The sequence below is a fragment of the Eptesicus fuscus genome, chromosome 15 (assembly GCF_027574615.1).
Source record: "Eptesicus fuscus isolate TK198812 chromosome 15, DD_ASM_mEF_20220401, whole genome shotgun sequence".
NCBI classification, from domain to species: domain Eukaryota; kingdom Metazoa; phylum Chordata; class Mammalia; order Chiroptera; family Vespertilionidae; genus Eptesicus; species Eptesicus fuscus.
In genome coordinates, this window is record NC_072487.1 from 52,811,319 (window position 1) to 52,829,229 (window position 17,911).

Consider the following 17,911-nt stretch of genomic DNA (forward strand, 5'->3'; position numbering starts at 1 on the left):
TGAACCTGTTGCCTCTCACATATTCGGAAAGCCCAAGTAAGAACTGTGACCAGGGTTTTCCAGACATCATCTCACGAAGGATTATCACAGGTCTAATCAAGAGCTGGTTAGCAGCAGGGGCTGGGCTCCAACCAGCACTGGAACTCTAAATCCAGAATCCGTTTTCTCCATTACACCGTAGGGCACGCTCTCTCCCCACGCCCTCGGGAGCTGGGCCTAGACCACGCCCTGCGAGCGGCCGGCAGCCTCCTTCCGACGCTGTTTGCTCACCTGTCCTCGTAGGGACCCCGCGACCGCCAGGGACCGCGCCACCCAGCCGGGCTCCAAACGCCCAGCCCACAAGCAGGGAGCCGGGCTTCCGGTTCCCCGCGGCACCGCCCCCTGGCGGGTAGCTCCGCCCCCTGCTCCGATTGGCTGGCGGAGCCCGGGGATTGGCTGCGCAGCGGACGCGGGCTGACGTGGCGGGGTCTACGGGTGGGTCCCGGTGCTGCAGGCTGAAGGGACTTGAAGCCGGCGCGGCCCGAAACCCAGCGGCGGAGCAGCGGCGAAGCGGGAGCAGCAGCGATGCCGCTGGAGCTGGAGCTGTGTCCCGGGCGCTGGGTGGGCGGGCAGCACCCGTGCTTCATCATTGCCGAGATCGGCCAGAACCACCAGGGCGACCTGGATGTGGCCAAGCGCATGATCCGCGTGGCCAAGGTGAGGGGAGCGCTCCCAACGAGCGGGTGCCAGAAGGGGCGGGCGATCCGGGAGGGGGGGGGGGGGATCCGGCCTAGGAGGGGCTCTGGAAAGGGGAGGGGTCGCGGGGAGCCGGGTCTACCTTTCTCTGCCTCTTGCCCTGCATCGCCCCTGAGGTCCTGGTTGCGAGATCCATTTTTGAATTCTTTTAAAAAATATATGTCTTTATTGATTTCAGAGAGGAAGGGGAGGGAGAGAGGGAGAGATAGAGAGACATCAGTGATGAGAGAGAATCATTGATTGGCTGCTTCCTACGTCCCAGACTGGGGATCGAACCCGCAACCCGGACATGTGCCCTGACTGGGAATCGAACCCTAACCTCGTGGTTCACAGGCCATTTTTTAATCTTTCTAATCCTCTTCGTCCTTGCTCCACCCTGATCCTCCTAACGTGACTTCCCTCTCCCCCTCCTGGGGGCGGAGTGGTCTTTCTAAAGCACAGATTTGATCAGGTCGCACCCCTGCTGACACCTTCAGTGGCTCCCCACTGACCTTGGGTAGATGGGACGCTTTATCCAACTTATTAAAAAAGAGTCAGGAGGCTTTGGCTAGAAAAAATGACGAAGATTTATTCAAGGGTCTTAAGAGTTTGGGAACACAATTAGGCAAAAACCCAGAAGTGTTCTGAAGAAGAAAGGAAAGTTACAAGTTTTTATAATAAAGTCATATCCTTGAGAATAATCAGTTCTGCATTTTTGGTTGGCCCATTAGCAATTGGATGTCAGGTGGTCTGGATGATGGATGCCAGGTAGCCTGGTCATGTCCTAAGTCCTTTAGGGAATAGTCATGTCTGATGTATGTTCAGGCATTGACACACAATCAACTGATGTATCTGTAGATAATGGTGCAGAACTGGAGAGTTAAACATTTTAAGCTACCAGGGAAGTTAAGATAAGAGAATCATGTTCCTTATGCCTCAGTCATCATCATGATGTTAATAATTGAGCAGCTTGCTCACACAAGGAGTGTGTTTGCAGTATTAAAGGGTGAGTTTGTTTTCACTTTAAAATTTTGATGCAAATGGAGCATCACCCCTTGGTTCCTCCTGGTGCCCTGCTGCTTGTTTCCTGCCAGTAGAGAAGCAGTAAAACGCTGGACAGAGAAACCATCAGTCTTACGGTAAAACTGACAGCGATTGTGTTTTCTGAACATGGAGTTTATCAAAGCATCAAACATAAGGAAATCACTCATTTTTAGGAAAGAAGCTGAGAAAAGAGGAACCTGTTCTGGTACCAATGCTGTCATGTGGAATGTAGTTTCTGCTACTTCACTTTTTTGTTATTGCTGTTTTTGTTAATCCTCACCCCAGGATATTTTTTCCATTGCTTTTCAGAGAGAGAGGAAGGGAGGGAGGGATGAGAAGGAAGAGATTGAGAGAGAGAGAGAGGGAGAAACACTGATGTGAGAGAGACATTACTTGGTTGCCTCTCGCACATACGCCATCTGGGCTGGGGATTGAACCTGCAACCGAGGTATGTGCCCTTGACCAGGAATCAAAACCCAAGACCCTTCGGTTCACAGGCCGACACTAACCAGTGGGCAACACTGGCCAGGACTGTGCTACTTTGCTTTTATCATCTTCCTATAAAGGGAAGGTTTGCTCAGATGGAAACAAGCGTTTTAACTTTTTTTTTTTTTTTCAAATTTAAATTCTTTATTGTTTAAAGTATTACATAACTCTCCTTTTTCTCATTGACCTCTCCCTGGTCGCTCCCACCCCCCAGCACATGCTCTCACCCCCCTACCTTTTAACTTCTTGATTGAAAGTCCACTTCTTGAGATAGATGTGAGAAGCAAAGGGAGCCTGAGTGACACTGTGTGAAGACCTCCTCATTAGCTTGCTGGAGGCCTGAGTGTAGCAGAGATCCAGGCTGCAGTCCTGAGCCAGCACACACATGGTCTGCAGCCTTTAGGAAAGTGATCTGACCAGCTGTGCCGGAGACTCATTGTGCAACTTTGGTCAGGTCACTCTGGGCCTTGGGATCTTCATCTAGACAAAGGGAACTGTGTTGCCCTACATCGCTTTCAGTTCGAATGTTCTCTGAACTTCTTCCCAGTGTCATGTCCTGACTGTGCTGTCTTGTGATTTTTTTCCAGGAGTGGGAGCAGCACTCTTAGCACAGACATTTTTGGAGCCAAGGTTTTCAACAGCAATGAATACCTCTGTTGCTACAGAAATGTCAGTAAGCTGACTCTTTAGAGGGTTTCCTTAATATTTCTGTTGAGTGGTTTTTAAAGGCAATTTTGAAGGTTGGATGCTGGCTGGCAATGGAATTTTATAGCCAGACAATCCCGCTTTCATATTATAGCTTCTGTTCAGTTAGGCTGGGGCATGTATACATTTTGTTTGCTTCTTGCCCCAGAATCTCTTGTCATGCTTTTCTGTACAAGTGCAAAAGGGCTAAAAGCAGAGTAGTTCCCTTATTTCCCACCCCCATAAGGGGCTCCTCAGAAAAGGTACAGGCTCTAGAGCTAGCCCAAAGCAGTTACTGATATAGATAGAGAAACTGAGTCCAGAGATGGGACTTATCCAAGAGTTAGGGTCAGGTTCTGATTTTTCTTCTCCAAAATTCTGGTCCAGTGCTCATTTTACTATCTTCTGCTGAGTTGCACAACTTAAAATCTTCCTTAACTGTTTGATTAACTAATTTAAATATTACAACACAAAACAAAGCCCCCCCCCCCATTTTTGCATTTTAAAGGGGGAAAAATAGGGAGAAGCCCTATCCCCAACCTTTTCCTTTGAGACTTTTTGCTTCTCCTGTTCCTCTTCTTGGGGGTTCTTTTTTTTTTTAAATATGTTTTTATTGATTTCAGAGAGAGGAGGGGAAAGGGAGAGAGAGATAGAAACACCAATGAGAGAAAATCATCTATTGGTTACCTCTTGCATGCCCTCTACTGGGGATCAAGCCTGCAACCTGGGCATGTGCCCTGACTGGGAATTGAACTGTGACCTGGTTCATGGGTCAACACTCAACCACTGAGCCACACCAGCCAGGCTTCTTTGGGGATTCTTAACTGCCTCTGTCATTTGACATTGTTTTTAAAGATAATCATGTCATAGCAGGTGCCCCAACATTTCTCTCTGAGAATCCATGGCAGGTCATTGAAAGGAACCCTGATGTATGTTGCAGGAGTGTGGGGCTGACTGTGCCAAGTTTCAGAAGAGTGAGCTGGAGTACAAGTTTAATCGGAAAGCCTTGGAGAGGCCATATACTTCGAAGCATTCCTGGGGGAAGACGTACGGGGAGCACAAGCGCCACCTGGAATTCAGCCATGCTCAGTACAAGGAGCTGCAGAGATATGCCGAGGAGGTCGGCATCTTCTTCACTGCCTCTGGCATGGATGAGGTGAGCCCTCTGCCACTCTGTCATTTGCTACTTTAGCAGACCCAGGGGACAGCAGGCGGCCTGGTGGCTTTTGGCTTTGAGCCGGCTCTTTTATGCTTTCTGGACCTAGAGCTCTCCATAGCATTAACCAGAATAATGCCCAACTGAACGGCAGGCCAGAGGGAGGAGAGGTCCAGTGTGGAAGAGTACCATAGTTTTCAAAACAAGTTATCTGGGAGCAGGGGCAGCCACACTGGTACCCAGTGCTCTCCAAGCTGTGAGAGCCCCCACTGGGCCAGTTTTCCCCAATGGAAAGTCATCTGAACTAGGAGTCAGGCAACCTCAGTTCTGGCAGCAGTCCGTCCCTTGCTGAGTGGCCTTGGCTGATTTGGGTGGTGTGGCATTGGCCACATCCAGAAGGGCATGGCACCCAAGATGGCCATGCTCACATCCTGGAAGAGTCTAGCTGGTGCCAGGTCTCAGTTTTGATCTGCTTTGTAACCTGCCTCAAGATTTCTTCATATATCTTTCTGAATGTAAATACATTTTAATCGTAAAAACTAATATAACATCACAGAAAGTTTAGAAGACAGGAAAAAGAGGGGAAAACTGACCCGTAATCCCTATATGACAGTTCTTTTTATATAGTTCCTCCCAAAGTCTTTTTATATGCAAATTTTATTGCCTGGTAGTTATATTTGTGAATATTTAATTCTGCATCTTTTCCCAGTTAACATTATACCAAAAGCTTTTACCCATATCTTCTTTTTATTTGAAGCTTTATTGAGATATATTTGACATATGTAACTCTTCACATGTGTGTGTGTGTATATGTATGTATGTGTATATATATATATATACACACACACACACACTAAAGGCCCAGTGCATGAATTCATGCACCAGTGGGGTCCCTTGGCCTGGCCTGCAGGATTGGGCCGAAACTGGCTCTCCGACATCCCCCGAGGATTCCCAGATTGCGAGAGGGTGCAGGCCATGCCAAGGGACCCCACTGGTGCACAATCGGAGACACAGGAGGTTGGCCAGCCAGGGAGGGACAGCAGGAGGGCTCCAGGGCGTGTCTGGCCCGTCTCACTCAGTCCCAATTGGCCAGACCCCAGCACCAAGCTAACCTACCAGTCGGAGTGTCTGCCCCCTTGGTGATCAGTGCATGTCATAGCGACTGGTCGACCGGTTGACTGTCTGCCCCCTGGTGGTCAGTGTACATCATAGCGAGCAGTTGAGCAGCCTTAGCATATTACGCTTTGACTGAACTGCCGATCAGTGGACCGGACACTTAGCATATTAGGCTTTTATTATATAGGATGTATGTGTGTGTGTGTGTATGTGTATGTGTAAAATAATATTATTATTGATTTTTAGAGAGGAAGGGAAAGGAGGAGAGAGATAGAAATGTCAATGAGCGAAATATTGATCGACTGCCTCCTGCATGCCCCATACCAGGGAATTAAGCCTGAAACCCGGGCATGTGCCCTGACCAGGAATTGAACCAGCAATCTTTTGGTGCACAGGACAATGCCCAAACAACTGAGCCACACCAGCCAGAGCTAACTTCCCACATCTTATGCCTAAGTTTTTAATAGCAGTGTGATATTTTTTTGAGGATTTAACCTTTAAGAAAGTCCATAAGGTCAAAAATATTTTCATGATACTCAAATGTTATTTGCCTTTTTCACTGTCATTCTCTCACAGTGTGCAGTGGCATTTTCCAGAGGCTATGTGATATGGGATGACATCATTCCTCTGACAGTGGCTAATGAAATGTGTGCTGAATTCTTTATTTTTTAAATAACAGCTTTATTGACATATCATACAATTCACCCTGGCAAACATTACTCAGTTTTAAAGCACATTGTGATATCACTACAAAATTATTAGTATGGCTCAAATAAAAAATGGTACCCAGCTGGTGTGACTGTCAACCCATGAAACAGGTCACGGTTTGATTCCCGGTAAGGGCACATGCCCAAGTTATGGGCGTGCAGGAGGCAGCTGATCCATGATTTTCATCACTGATGTTTCTTTTTCTCTTTCCCTCTCCCTTCCTCTCTCTGAAATCAATAAAAAGGTATCCTATATAATAAAACCCTAATATGCAAATCGACCGAATGGCGGAATGACTGGTAGCTATGACTTGCACTAACCATCAGGGTGCAGATGCTCAATGCAGGAGCTGCCCCCTGGTGGTCAGTGCGTTCCCACAGGGGGAGCGCCATGCAGCGGCAGGTGGACATTCCCCGAGGGGTCCCAGACTGTGAGCACAGGCCTGGCTGAGGGATCCCCCCTCCCCCCTGCCCCGTAATGACACCATATTGTAGCAAGAATGCAGAGAAAATGGATCACTCATACGTTGCTGGTGGGTATGTAGAATATTCTAGAAAATAATATGGAAATTTCTTTTTTTTTAAACTTTAGTGAGATGTAATTTATATACCATGTAATTCACCCACTTAAGAATGTATTTGTAGTTTCTTATAAAACCAAATGTATGTTTATCATGTGACCCACCAGTTGTCATGTGGTAATTTATCCCAAAAGAAATGAAGTACTGATACATGCTACAGTATGTTCATACAAAAAACTGTGATTGAGTGTCCACAACAACTTTATTTGTAGTAGCCCCAAACTAGAACAACCCAAACATTCTTTAGCAGATGAATTATTAAACTAGTACATTCATACAGAATACTATTCAGCAATGAAAAAGGAACGAACTATTGATACATGCGACAGCTTGGATGGATCTCAAAGATATTATGCTGAGTAAAAGGGCCAATCTCAGAAAGTTGCATATTATATGGTTCTGTTATATAATATTCTTGAAATAACAGAACTATGAGATAGAGATCAGGTTAATGGTTGTCAGGGGCTAGGGAGGGGAAGAAAGGGAGGTGAATGTGGCTATAAAGGGGTAACAACAGGGAACCTTGTAGTGATGGAATAACTCTCTGTCGTGACTTGTGGTGGTCACATGAGTGTGTATATGAAATTGCACAGAATTAAGTATATGCACACTCAGATGAGAGCATGTGAAAAATGGTGAAATCTGAACAAGACCAGTGGGCTCTGTCAGTGTCACTCTCCTGGTTGTGAGGTTACACTAAGGGAAGTGTACATATGATCTCTCTGCATCATTTCTCACAGCTGCATGTGAAGCTATTATCTCAAAAAGTTCAAAATGTAAAGAAAACTAAATTCTTCAGTTTTAATTTTAATCCAGTAAATATGGATAGAGCCTACATAAAAGCTCTCTAGAGTCCTTAGTAATATTTAAGAGTGTAAACACAAAAACATTTGGGGCCCCATGCTACACAGTGCACACCTCGGCTGTGTGGCTCAGTGGGTAAGTGCATGGGCTCTGGGATCAGATTTTGAGTTTGAATATGGTTCTGCCTGTCATTCCTGGTGTGTCATGTGGAGGTTATTTCACCTCTTTGGATTCGGTTTCTTCAACTGTAAAGCGAGTTAGTACTGAACCCATCTGGTAAGGTGCTCAGCAAATATTAGCTACAGTTGAGGAAAACCACCTGGGCTGAGGGTCAGGACATCTGGGTTCCTGCCCTGCTCTGCTCTAAGGTAGTATCAGTGTGAGCTTGGCGAGTCCTTTCCTCTTGTATGTGAACAAGCTGCTATCCAAGGGCTCTCCCAGCTCTGACCTCTAGTCATTATAGGACCAGGAAGGCCTCGCTAAGGTGACACAGCTGGAAGGAGGACTTTCCTGCTCAGTCCCTGTTTCCAGGCACCTGAGTACCTGGATGTGTGCTGGGGAGAGGGCACCTTCTTGCATCGGTGAGCTGCTTAGGAAAAGTCACGTCTTTCCGTGGTTTGCTCCCAGGTGGCTTCAAGGTGAGCAGCAGAGGCAGCTGGGAGATGCAGAGAAGCCTGGGTGTTGTTAGTTGGGGGCTACCTCTCAACCTGCAGCCTTTTGGTTTCCCAGAAAGCTGTTTGGTGTGTAGAACACATGCTCTGCAGCCACACTGAGTCCAGGTCCTGGTACTGACACTATGTGGGCTCGGGCTCATCATGCAACTGCTTTGAACCAAAGGTGCCTCATCTGTAAAAATCCTAAAGTGTAGCATGCAAATTGTCCCCTTGACCAGGAGTTGTCCGGGTGTTCGGCCAGGGGGCGGGGCCAGCCAGGGGGAGGGAGGGAGGACCAGCCGGTAGCCACTAGGGACCCTACCAGTGCACGGCACTGGGCCTCTAGTGGGATAATGAAAATGCCCACCCCACAGGGCTGGGGTGAGTATCAGTGAGATAGACCTGTGGGTGCAAGATCTGAATCCACTGAGTGATAGTTGTTCTGTTACTTACAACTCTTTGGAGTTTCTCTGCATCACACCATCTTCGCAGGGCGGCTCCTCTGTCCTGGAATGCCATTTGCTCCCAACTGGTCTCCTGACTGACCTGGGCACGCAGTGAGGAGAAACGCATTCTTAAGAGCCTTAACAAGAGTTAATTTGCGTTGCCAGCCAGGTCCTGTCTACCCGGCTGTTGGAGTGGGTTGGTCCCTTTTTTTGTGTTTACCTAGCGCGTGGCTCTGCGTGTTTATCCACCCTAACTTCCTTATGGACGGGGGGCATTCACTGAGTGCCTATTTCTCCACTCTGTGTGCTGCCCTAGGGCATTCTTTATGTGCTGAGGAAAGGTTAAGGTGTGGCCGGATTTTATTAAGGCCGAGTAAACTATCAGGGCACCTGGTCAGAACTGCACAGAGGCATGTGCCGCTCTCCTGAAATGAGCAGAGTCCTTTGGTCTAAATGGAGAGTTCGATTCAGATAGCCAGTGGCAGCCATGACTATAGAGGTGGCCCCTCACTCACAAATGACCCATCCTGCAGAGCTGCCCCTCCCTCCCAGCGCCTGCCTTCTCAGTGCCCTTTCCTCTCCCTTCCTTTCCTTGGCCACCCCTGCCAGCAGGGTGCCTCCTGTCAAGATCTGGTGCACTCTGACAGGCCACTTGGCCGAGTGCTTCCCCCTTCGTCATTCCTCACCCTGGGCAGCTCTTCAACTCATTGCATGGCCTTCTTTTATCTTTACTGCAGGATCCCGAAACTGAGGGGAGTGGTAGGGACTTTAGAAACATCCCAGCTCCTCTCTTCTGTTACCTCTTAGGTCAGCAGGTCTCAAAGTTTCTCACAGGATGCAATATGAAAAAGGGGTTCTGGGTACACATTGTCAATTCTCACTAATTTAAAATCAGTAAATCTCTCCTCCCACGTAAGAGGAGCTCTGCCAGGGCAGCATTTCACCCAAACCCATTTGCTGGTGGAACCCTTTTCTATGAATTTAACCCATTTGGATGCCCAGGGTGGGTCACACTGGCCAGGTTCCTTCCAGGCAGACTCCAAAGGGCATGCATGCGCTGTGGAGTGGGAGGGAGGAAAAGTTGTGAGGCTGCTGGTTGCATTGCACCCCTACATGGAAAGGGGATGGACAGCCAGATGGGCAGGGCTGGGAGAAGCCAAGGAGTCCACAATGAGAAGGGGACATCTGGCACTGATGAAGCCTGAGGCTGGGGCACAGGATGAAAGGCTAGCATCATCCCAATGATTGAAGTGGGCACCTTTGCAGAGATCAATCCTAAATGGCAGTTTTCTAAATGGCCACTAGGTGGGGATGGTTCCCCAGGAGGCCTACAAAATGAGGCACACCTATGCTGTTGATAGAATTTACCCATCTTTTTCCTCACTATAAAACTGTAAATTTTACAACCTCCACAGGTAAGCTTTAGCAATTTTTTTTCCCCCTGCATTTGGCCCCTCCTTTCCCCTGTTTGCTCTGCACCTCTCCCAAGTGACCTCATCCATCTATTTATGCCCTTGGGGACTTTTTTACCATGAGCCACTTTCTCACCGGTTGAACATTATTAGATAGAAGAAAATGTAGCATAGTCTTTCCCTCTGAAAACAGAAAACACTCTCTTCATCTGCCAGATAGAGTGAAAGGCGTGGAAAAATTTGACGTCATTCACTAAACATATTAAAGAATCTTTTTCAGTTCCATTCTAGAGCTAGTTAACAGTGAGATACATAGAGAGGAGAGAGTGAGCTAGAAAAATATGGGAAAGAGACAAGGAAGAAATAAAGTAGATGGGAGGAGGCAGCAAAGGTGGCTTAGCACGCTTGGAGGTGAGTGACACTTGGGCCACACTGGACAGTGTCTCTTGGACACAGCGGGTTGCAAACTGTCTTTGAACTGTTCATTGGCTGGTCAGCCACTCATATGGCCGTCCAACAGCTATAACCAGTACATCATTAGAGGACTTACATATGAGGAGAGTTATTCTCTGAGTGCAGCCACTGATTGGAGTAGCTCATCGATGACCCACTGGGAAGATGTTCGGAAGCTCAGCCATCAGTGGGTTGATGAAAGAGCCTGCTGGCAGAATGTCCTTTTTATACTGTTCCTCACCACCCCTGTGTCCTTTGGTTTTTCAGGCATGGTGACCTAGCTCCTTGATACCCAGAGTATGATTCATGGAGCACCAACCTTGGCATTACCCAGGAACTTATTAGAAATGCAGACTGTCAGACCTCACCCTAGACTGACAATCAGATTTTGCATTTCATTTTAATAAGACCCCTGGGAGATTCATGTACCCGAGTTAGAGCATGAGAAGCACTTACCTAGCTCATCAAGTCTTTCAAACTTACTTCTGAAACTCAGGTAATATTTGACGACAGATAGAACTTAGATATTTGGGAACATTCCAAGACATTGGTTCTCCCCATTTCTGATTTTCAACTTCAGTTTTTAAATAGTCGTAATAAAAGGTAGTTTTGGCCCTGGCTGCATGACTCAGTTGGTTGGAGTGTCATCCTCTACACCAAAAGATTGCAGGTTCGATCCCTGGTCAGGGAGCATATGGGAGCAACCAATCCATATTTTCCTCAAATTGATGTATTCCTCCCTCCCTCCCCTTCCCTTCCTTTCTCTAAAATCAGTAAACATATCCTATGGTAAGGATTTTTTTTTTAAGGTAGTTTTGGGGTTTTTTGTAGATTTGACAGCAAAAAGATTTTACTCTTAAAACTTGTGGTTTTCTGACTCCTTCATCAAGCATTTGCTACACTTGCCAGTCTCCTGAGTCTTATTGATGAACCCCAGATAAGGATGGGAAGGGCCCTAGACAGGGGATTTGAAGCAGTGATATGTCAAAAAAAAAAAAAAAAAGCAACAGGTTTTCCCTGGGTGGCATTGTATGAGGTCTGAAAGGGTTTGGGTTTGATAGGCCCTGCCAGCTCACTGTCAGAGCTGGGCCATCAAATGCTCCATTTTTTCCACTTTTGGCAAGGATTGAAATGGCCTCTTTCCCCTGCTTTTTAGTCCTTCATAAAGGGTATGACCTTTGAGGGACATTCATTTTCTCACTGCCTCTTTTTCTGGGTTAAGATGAGGTCATGACCAATGAATGTGTTCACTGGGTTCTGTGCCCGTGGGGAAGAAGATCTGGCCAGGGGTCTGATTTTTTTCCAGGTTCTGTAGTCAGCCAGGCCAGCATGCAGTGTTTGTTGGACAAATGGGATGTGTGTCTATGAATGAAAGAATGTTTGAAGTTGAATGAAATGATTGATAACAAATCTTTGCCTGTTTTCAAGTTGTTAAGAGTTCCTCTTACTGGTAAAAGGAGGGGCTTTCTGTTCTGTGTGGCTCCTCGCCTGTCTTGAGGGCAGTGGTTTTGAACAACCATGAAAAGAGCGCCTTCTTTGATTTTTGTAGATGGCAGTTGAGTTTCTGCATGAATTGAATGTTCCGTTTTTCAAAGTTGGATCTGGGGACACTAACAATTTTCCTTATCTGGAAAAGACAGCCAAAAAAGGTGAGTGTTTAATCTCTGTCATAAAATATGAGGAAGTCCACACGTTTTTACTCCTTTAGTGGCAGCTAAAGGAGTAAATCAGACTTTAGAAAACTCTTTTCAATCTGCACATACTTCTACTTTTTCATATGCTGACTTGAAAGAGAAGAAATTAAGGATGACAGTTGTTATAAGGATTTAATTAAAATTATTTTTAATTTTAAGAAATTATACAAAATTGAAGATTTGGTACCATAAAATTCTTAAAGAAAGCTCTGAGAAATATTCTAGAGTTATACATATGCACATTATAGTTTGTAAGGCGGGGTTTACAGTATGAGTGATCTCATTTGATTCCCACAGCTCCTCTGGGACTTTATACTTATGTCATAGACGGGGCATCTGAGATCACATAGCTACTGGCAGCCCTGGGCTCTTGAATCTGGAGTCTGTGCTTATCCTATCACACAGTACAACCTCCTAATCCAATGAAATGCTCATTTTTATTTGAGGTGTGTGAAATTGCTCCGACTCCTTAATTCAGTTCACTTTTCTAAACTATAATGTTGGGAGATTAGGGGAGTCTGCATTTCCCATGGTCAGGGGCAGGAACCCACCAAGCTCACCTCTGTTCCCCCACAGTGGCTGGCAGAGTATTTGAGAGATGTTTGTGAAGTTTGGTTGACCAGATGACCAGCAATTGGGGTTTGAGGGAGAATCAGAACCCCTAAAAAGAAAGTGACGATGGTGTTGGTATTTGATCACTTAGGCCGCCCAATGGTGATCTCCAGTGGGATGCAGTCGATGGACACCATGAAGCAAGTCTATCAGATTGTGAAGCCCCTCAACCCCAACTTCTGCTTCCTGCAGTGCACCAGTGCATACCCACTCCTGCCTGAGGATGTCAACTTGCGCATCATCTCGGTGAGTAGGAGGAAGGGCCACTGTCTCATTGGGCCACTTGAAAATGGCTTTTCTTAGGCCATTTACTGCAGGGAAGATGTAGCCTCTTTTCTCTCTCTCTCTCTTATACATTCTTCTTCTCCTTTTTTTAAAAGTATTTATTGTGGGAAGTATTACATATGTCCCCTTTCCCCCCATTGATGTAGCCTTCTATATACACAAAATGCTAACCAATATTGGTATGCTTCATAACTTGAGCCTCCTTTGACAATCTTGCTGTAATAGAACCAACCAAGCAGCTAAGGAAGCAGGTGCATTCTATAGAGGGTGACTATAAATTAAATTTTCTTAAAACCAATATTAATTTCACCCATTATTAAATGTTAAGTTCTCGTAATTGTCTATATACATTTTACCCATGTGTACTGGCCATTAGAGGTCCCTCTTCTGTGAATTGCTGGCTTATTAGTGAGTTACTTGTGTGTGTGGTAAAATAAAAGGTTTACCATTTTTAGGTATACAGTTCCAAGGTATTAAGTACATTTACAGTGTTGTGCTACCATCACCACCATCCATCTCCAGAACTTCTTTATCTGAAACTAATCCCATTAAACACTAACTGCCCATTTCCCTCCCCCTGGCAGCCACCATTCTTCTTTCTGCCTCTATGAATTTGACTTCTTAAAGTACTTCATATAAGTGGACTCACATAGAGTCCTTTTGTCTTCTTTCACTTAGCATAATGACTTCAAGGTTCATCCATGTTGTAGAATGTGTCAGCATTTCATTCCTTTTTAAGGCTGAATAATATTCCATTGTATGTATATAGCACATTTCATTTATCTACCCATCAATATGTATTTTGGATATTTCCACATTTTGGATATTGTGAATAATGCTGTCAGGAACATCGATGTACAAATACCTTTTTATTTTTTCCATATTGAGTTGTAGGCGACCTTCTTGAAATTTCTGGTTTTTCCTGCTCTGTGTTTTTTGCCAGCTCTGTTACATTTCTACCTGTAATTCGGCGCATCCCTGAGACTCAAACTGTTTACACTGACAGCCTTGAGGGAGCTTTTTCTCTCCCAGGGTTTTGTCCACCCCAACTCAATTAAAGATGGTGAAGTCTAGTCCCAAAGGGAAAAACACTTACTTGTTAGAGATCTCACAGCAGCTTGGTGGCAAAGCTGAGACTAGAATCCTTTGTCTCTTACTATCTTGGGCCAACTTTTGGTACCTGGAACTTAATTAGAAATGTACATATATGTAATTATCATATGAAAATAATAACTTAGTGTAATTCTAAATTATATATATACACACATAATCATGATATTGCAATTGACCAGTTTTCCTTTTACATTTTCCTTTCAGTACAGTATTTGACAGTGTTTTATTTTCATGACAGTATAAACATTTGTACATGTTGCTACAGTCTTCACATCTCACTTTAAAAAATTAACCTTTATTGCCCAGATGGCATGGTCAGGGGTTGAGCATTGACCTATGAACCAGGAGGTCACGGTTCCATTCCTGGTTGGGGCACATGCCCAGGGTGCAGACTTGATACCCAGTGGGGGGAGGGGATCATTCAGGAGGCAGCTGATCAATGATTCTCTCTCATAGTTGATGTTTCTCTCTCTCCCTCGCCCTTCCTCTCTGAAATCAATAAAAAATAATTTTTTAAAAAATTAACGTTATTTGAAAACTGACACTATCTTTTTACCTAACTTTCTGACCCTCCTAGTTGATAGTCTTTTCTCTATTTCTAGCCATCTCTTAATGCTCTTATTTTAAAAATTTAAACATGCTTTTTAAAAACCCAAACAGCTTTGAGTTATAGAACATAGAAAGTGAATGTTCTCTTAATCCCATGCAAACGAGATTACCATTATCAACTATTTATTATATGTGACTCCAGATATTTTCCTTCTCTGTGTAGCATGGTTCCCCTTTCCCTTCCAGACCCATCTGAGGTGCAGTCATGTCAGTCTGCTCTCTTGATACCAAGGCACAGTGAGTGATAAGTTGCCAGCCCTCCCATCTCGGGCCCAGCCCACCATATTACAGCAGTCTGAATTACCTGACCTAGCAACCTGCGCTCCCTTGTCCATCACGCACCCTTAAAGCCTAGTTTTCAATGCTTTTGCCGCTCAGCTGTCCTAATCTTTTATTAAACCCCATCTGGGTCTTTCTACTGTACTTAAGCTTTCTGGTAACCCTCCCTGACAAGACTCACTAGACTTAGAATGTCTTTTGTTGCATTCGGTGAATTATAGATAACAGATTACTTAATTATTTAGCATTTCTACCAAAGGATTGTTTTGAGATTGGACTATATACATTATTGATGATGATATATGTGCATATAGCACACTTGCTTTCAGCAGTTCAGGCTAATTAAACGTGACAGATGCCTTTTGAATGAGTTTAGGCATCTGGTTATAGCTGTTATTCCTGGTGGTTTGTGCAGTGAGAAACATTCTTAAAATGCACTCTCGATAACAATAGCCATTGTTTTTTTGAGCATCTACGTGTTGAGTGTATTTCATGCATTTATGGCAGTCCTTGAAGCTATTATTACCCCCAGTGAGGAGAGGCCCACAGAGCCTGAGTGTCTTGCCCGTATTGCACAAGTGGTGAGCTGCTAAACTGGAACTCTAACCCAGATCTGCCTGACTCTGGAATATATGCATGAAATACCACAATATTTAACCTATTTTTTTTTTTTCTTTTCCTATTTAAAGGAATATCAGAAGCTCTTCCCTGACATTCCCATAGGATATTCTGGGCATGAAACAGGAATAGCAATATCTGTGGCCGCTGTGGCTCTGGGGGCCAAGGTTTTGGAGCGTCACATAACTTTGGACAAGACCTGGAAGGGCAGTGACCACTCGGCCTCGCTGGAGCCTGGAGAGCTGGCCGAGCTGGTGCGGTCTGTGCGCCTTGTGGAAAGGGCCATGGGCTCCCCAACCAAGCAGCTGCTACCCTGTGAAATGGCTTGCAACGAGAAGGTGGGTTCTGCCCCACCTGCTGGGCTCCCCTGTTCGAGAGGGCCGAAATGGGTTTACCTGCTAGGGAGAGTCAGTACCTACCCTGCCTGAGCCAGGCCAATGGGATGATAAAGGAGTATCACTCCAACCCTCTGAGTCTCTCTGGCCGCATATGAGCAGTGGAAGAAACATACTACTTAAGGGAACTTCAGCAGTTCCTCTGGCTGCCTACGATCGTGTTATAACTTCTCATCTATACGTCTCTGAAGTCTGTGGCCCCAGGCTCTAGACTCCAGGAAATGTAAGGGGTGGTGATGGTATCCAGGGCCTCATGAGGCACTCAGACAGGTCAAGTCTAAGGTCCCTTGGAGTAGGTAACCCTTGAAAAACATTCAGGTAGAGGGGTTCTATGAGGCAGTGGGAGAAGGACCTGTGACATATGTTGAGGCATCCCTAATCAGGAGGCACTGGTAGGATGGGGGTGGCCGATGGTCAGTGGGGGAATGGGGTTAGTGGGGGAAATGATGCAAATGTTCTCTCAGGAACAGTTTGAGCTGTGTAGCATTGACCTTTAGACAGCGGGGATGGTGAGGCCAAAGAACACTGCCTGGCACACTGACAATCTGGATTTCTTGAAAGGGTGGGAATGAGAACTGAGTGCATAATTTGATTCTAAGTCTCCTGGCTCCCTGAGCAAACAGTGAAACATAACAGGATGCATAATCTGATATTGCTCGTTGGTAGACATTTGTCCTAGTACTAAACTCCAGAACTGATTCCTTGGCTCTTACATGAAGGATATAGAGGAATATAATTTGTTTAGCAGCATTGTGGACAGGACTTAGAAATGCTGGTGGTGGAGCTTTAGGCATCCTTCATCCTGCTCGCCTGCCCTTCTGTCTGCCCCATCCTAGGAGTAGCAAACTCATCATCTTGCGAGACCTCCATATTCCTATTTCACTGAGCAATGTGGCCCGTAAGGTTCATGTCCCTGGAGAGCAGTGGGCCAGGACTGAGGAATCCTAGGTTCTCTTCCCAGCTCCTTGCAACTTTAACCAAGTTACCCACCCTCTGTGTGCCTCAGTTTTCCCTTGTTTAAAATGAGATAATGATTTTATCAGGAGCATTCTGTTTCAGGTAGATTACATATATTATCACTAATCCTTATCGTAGTCGATAAGATAGAGGCATTATTTCCTATTCAATAGAGAAACTGTAGGGGTTCCATGAGGCAGTGGGAGAAGGCTCTGTTTGGTGACATAATCCAAGCCTTTTCCTTTGCATTTTATTGTGAAGGCCCTTCCTCTGAATCTGAGTTCACCCCACACTGGCCGAGTCCCTGTCATGTCTGACATACTGCTGTAGGCACCGAGGGTGAGAACAGTCCCTATTCTCAAGACACCTTGTGAAGACTGATCAGGCATCTTGAGTATAAAGCAATGTGCACTAGTTACTTTTGTGAAACTAGCATTGAGTGTTACTTTTATCAACAGCTGGGCAAGTCTGTGGTGGCCAAAGTGAAAATTCCAGAAGGCACCATTCTCACGCTAGACATGCTGACTGTGAAGGTGGGTGAGCCCAAAGGCTACCCTCCTGAAGACATCTTTAGCCTGGTGGGCAAGAAGGTCCTGGTCACTATTGAAGAAGACGACACCATCATGGAAGAATCTGTAGAAAATCATGGCAAAAAAATCAAGTCTTAACCTTTTGCACTCGGATGTCGAGTGTGACTCGACACAGTTAGCATTAGAATAAAGGAATCGAGAAAAAAGCAAGCGAGTGCAAAGGGTTAAAATAAAGTGCCATTCTCCGAATTCTGAATTGCCTTGTTGGTACTGTTGTTTATGTTGGGTGAGGTGGGACAGGAGTAGTCTCCAAAGACCTGATTCTCATCCACTCCCTGTCCCTGACAGCAGACACTTTTGGGCCAGGCCCTGTGTCAAGCCGTTGAAGGAATACAAAAAGCAAATACAACGTCTCTGCTTCAGGTTGGCTGGCCAGGAGGGGAAGTGGGCTCAAAAGCAAGTCATCACTTCCAGTTGTGTGGGTGCAAGAGGGACAACTGCTGGCTGGATAGGTCCTGTCTTTTAAGCCTTCATTCTTATTGCCCACAAAAGCAACCCAAATG

General features: G+C 45.6%; 2 protein-coding genes across 2 annotated transcripts in view; one reads left to right on the top strand and one right to left on the bottom strand.

The window, feature by feature from the left end:
• The first annotated feature begins 443 nt into the window (after positions 1–443).
• On the top strand, positions 444–17,604 carry NANS (N-acetylneuraminate synthase). The gene is made up of 6 exons (XM_008141868.3): positions 444–696; positions 3,869–4,084; positions 11,806–11,905; positions 12,654–12,808; positions 15,538–15,804; positions 17,277–17,604. Exons 1-6 carry the CDS (start codon positions 565–567, stop codon positions 17,484–17,486), a joined length of 1,080 nt encoding a protein of 359 aa, XP_008140090.1. The 5' UTR covers positions 444–564; the 3' UTR covers positions 17,487–17,604.
• TRIM14 (tripartite motif containing 14) overlaps positions 11,820–17,911 on the bottom strand; it is a 30,641-nt gene continuing 24,549 nt past the window's right edge. Inside the window, exons 7-9 of the mRNA XM_008141867.3 lie at positions 13,944–14,033; positions 12,511–12,611; positions 11,820–11,883 (exon numbers count right to left, since the gene is read on the bottom strand). The gene's annotated coding sequence lies outside the window, so the exon portion shown is untranslated. The remainder of the gene's footprint in view (positions 11,884–12,510; positions 12,612–13,943; positions 14,034–17,911) is intronic.